This window comes from Hippichthys cyanospilos, chromosome 7, assembly GCF_059441005.1.
Source record: "Hippichthys cyanospilos isolate Australia breed blue-spotted pipefish chromosome 7, RoL_Hcya_1.0, whole genome shotgun sequence".
Classification (NCBI taxonomy): domain Eukaryota; kingdom Metazoa; phylum Chordata; class Actinopteri; order Syngnathiformes; family Syngnathidae; genus Hippichthys; species Hippichthys cyanospilos.
This window is the reverse complement of record NC_142375.1, coordinates 20,918,924-20,921,423: the sequence shown is the minus strand read 5'-3', so window position 1 is coordinate 20,921,423 and position 2,500 is coordinate 20,918,924. Positions and strand designations below refer to the sequence as shown.

At 46.0% G+C, this 2,500-nt stretch overlaps 1 protein-coding gene across 4 annotated transcripts in view; it reads left to right on the top strand.

Annotated features, from left to right (window-relative positions):
- Nucleotides 1-2,500, top strand: part of bnc2 (basonuclin zinc finger protein 2) — a 206,001-nt gene that overhangs the window by 201,743 nt on the left and 1,758 nt on the right. For all 4 annotated transcript variants that reach the window (XM_088420295.1, XM_088420293.1, XM_088420296.1 and 1 more), the window contains one exon: nucleotides 267-2,500. This exon is cut by the window's right edge and continues 1,758 nt beyond it. In XM_088420295.1, coding sequence (XP_088276421.1) covers nucleotides 267-1,020 — 754 coding nt within the window. In that variant the 3' untranslated portion in view covers nucleotides 1,021-2,500. The remainder of the gene's footprint in view (nucleotides 1-266) is intronic.

The window sequence follows — 2,500 nt, the reverse complement described above, 5'->3', positions numbered from 1 at the left end:
AAGCCAATCGGAGAACGTTATATGTGATTATTTGCAAGCCCAGACGGGATCAAAAGCTCAAAAGAGCCGCGACCTACGCAGAAGACACTCGTTGCCCTCGGTGGTATAGGGTATAGGATTGCAGGGTAGCTCGAAGGACCAAAAATAAGACCCACTACACAGGGCACAACTACATCGGCTTGGTCTCAGAAGCAAACTTGGGAATTTCAACTGCATGGCCAAAAAAGTATGATTCCTACTCATTCTACTTTTTTTCTCTCCGTTAGGCACAGCTCCAACATTAACCTGCACCGCAAACTGCTGACCAAAGAGCTGGACGACATCGTCCTGGACCCCCAACTCACGCCACTGCCCAAGGACTTCCGAGCCGAGTTACTGGCCAAGATTTACGCGGGGCACCACCACCACATGGCTTTGGACACCATGGGCGGAATGTCTTTCCGAGGCCTCGGACCCGCCGCCATGCATTCCCCCACAGGCAACGAGTACCCTCAAGACCCTCTCCACCAAGACCTGAAGAACCACCACCATCACCACCACCACCGCGGCTTCTCCCGGGGCAGACCGGACGACTACGTGGTCCTGGACCTGAGCGCCGCGTCCGTCGTCCAATCCAGCGGCAGCATCCACTCCTCGCACGAGTCGGACGAGGGCAGCGACGAAGGCATCCTGTTGGACGACCTGGAGGAGGACGAGGAGGAGGGCAACAGCGAAGGCGAGGACTGCGTCGGCGGGAAGGGGGACGAAAACGGGGAAAAGGGCGAACTGGCGCGCTCGGGATCGCCGTTCCGCCTCTCGTCGGGGAACGGGGGCGGCGGGATCGTGTGCAACATCTGCCAGAAATTATACAGCAACAAGGGGACGTTACGGGTCCACTACAAGACGGTGCACCTGCGCGAAATGCACAAGTGCAAGGTGGCCGGCTGCAACATGGTCTTCAGCTCCGTGCGCAGCCGGAACAGACACTCGCAGAACCCCAACCTGCACAAGAACATGCCCTTCGCCGCACTCTTAGACTGAAAACCCCTTCAAGTCCTCCTCCAGGGTCGTCCTCGTCTCCGCCCGTAAACTCGGACTTTCTTCCTTTCCGAATGACCCGAGCGGGGACTTGGCGCTTTATTCAAAAAACCCGTTTTGTTCGGTCCAGGTTTCATGAACTTCTTCCCCGTTTTATCTCCAAAGATAAGATTATTTGTGACATTGCCTGCAGACAAGATAGTATTGAGGAAAAAAAAAAAAAGTTGTACTTGTGTAACGATAGCTTTTAAATGACACCCCTCACCCTCTTCAAACGGAGGGAAAAAAAGCATGACAGCTTCATTTGTAAATAATGTCCCCGAGAGGTTTTTTGGTGTAAAAGACTTGTGATGGTCGTTTATTTTTTTTTTTTTATTCTTTGCTTCTCTCGCTTATGGTTTTATGTTACAGTCCAGTACAATACTTCCAGCTATAGGCAAGAAAGAGGTAGCATCTTAACTATCTTGATTCATTTTATCACTACAGAGGGGAAAACGGGGGGAAAAAAAATTATGTGATCTACTTTGTTGGATATTCATAGGTGGCCGGCATGCTCTTTGAGGCTCCTTCACCGATATTGTGTTTCCTATTGATTTTTTTCCCTCTTTTCTCCCTTTCATGTTTATGAGCTTTATTAGTATACGATTCAGTTTTTTGCACTTTGCATCTATACGAGGGGTTGTGTAATATTCGTAGAAGTGAGGACTTTTTTTTTTTTTTCCCCCAGTGGTGAGTGAAAGAGATGTGTTGTTTGACTGTAAACTTCATACATGCGCCAGTTTCCTTTTTGCACGTGGCCAAATGTACAAAACAAAGACAATTCCCCATGTTACCTGCCATCACTGAGGCACGGTACACAAATACCCGTAATTGGAGTACAACGGGGCCCCTACATACTGTACGTACAGTTTGGCACTTGTGGATTCTCCTATTCAAGGTAGATTTTTTTGGGGAGCTGTATACTTCACACACACATATATATATATATATATATATATATATATATATATATATATATATATATATATATATATGCATATTTGTATACAGACATGCAGAAAAAATTGGTATGAGTGTAAACAAAATAAAATGGTGGGTGTGCAACCCGCATTAACAAAACGGAGGGGTAGTTGAGTAAAACTGTCACCCAGAATTGTCCTCAACTAATGGAGTCATAACAAGAGTCTCTCCACTGTGACCAAACGAACACAAAAAGCTCTTTCAGTGTCAATGTACTTAAAACCCCATTCAATATATATGATGCACTTGAGTCTTAAAAATCATTTTGCTGTGACATCGGTTGCAAATCTGTGAAAAAAGAAATACAAAAAAAAAAACACACACACACACACATAACTGTCTTATGGTACAATTGCATCCAGTGGTCCAAGTAGCCATGGGAACGGGGTATTTATTGGTGGGTAGAGATCCAGTATTTTTTTTCCCCCTTTTCTTTTTATTTGAAAAAAGTTTAAGTGTCAGA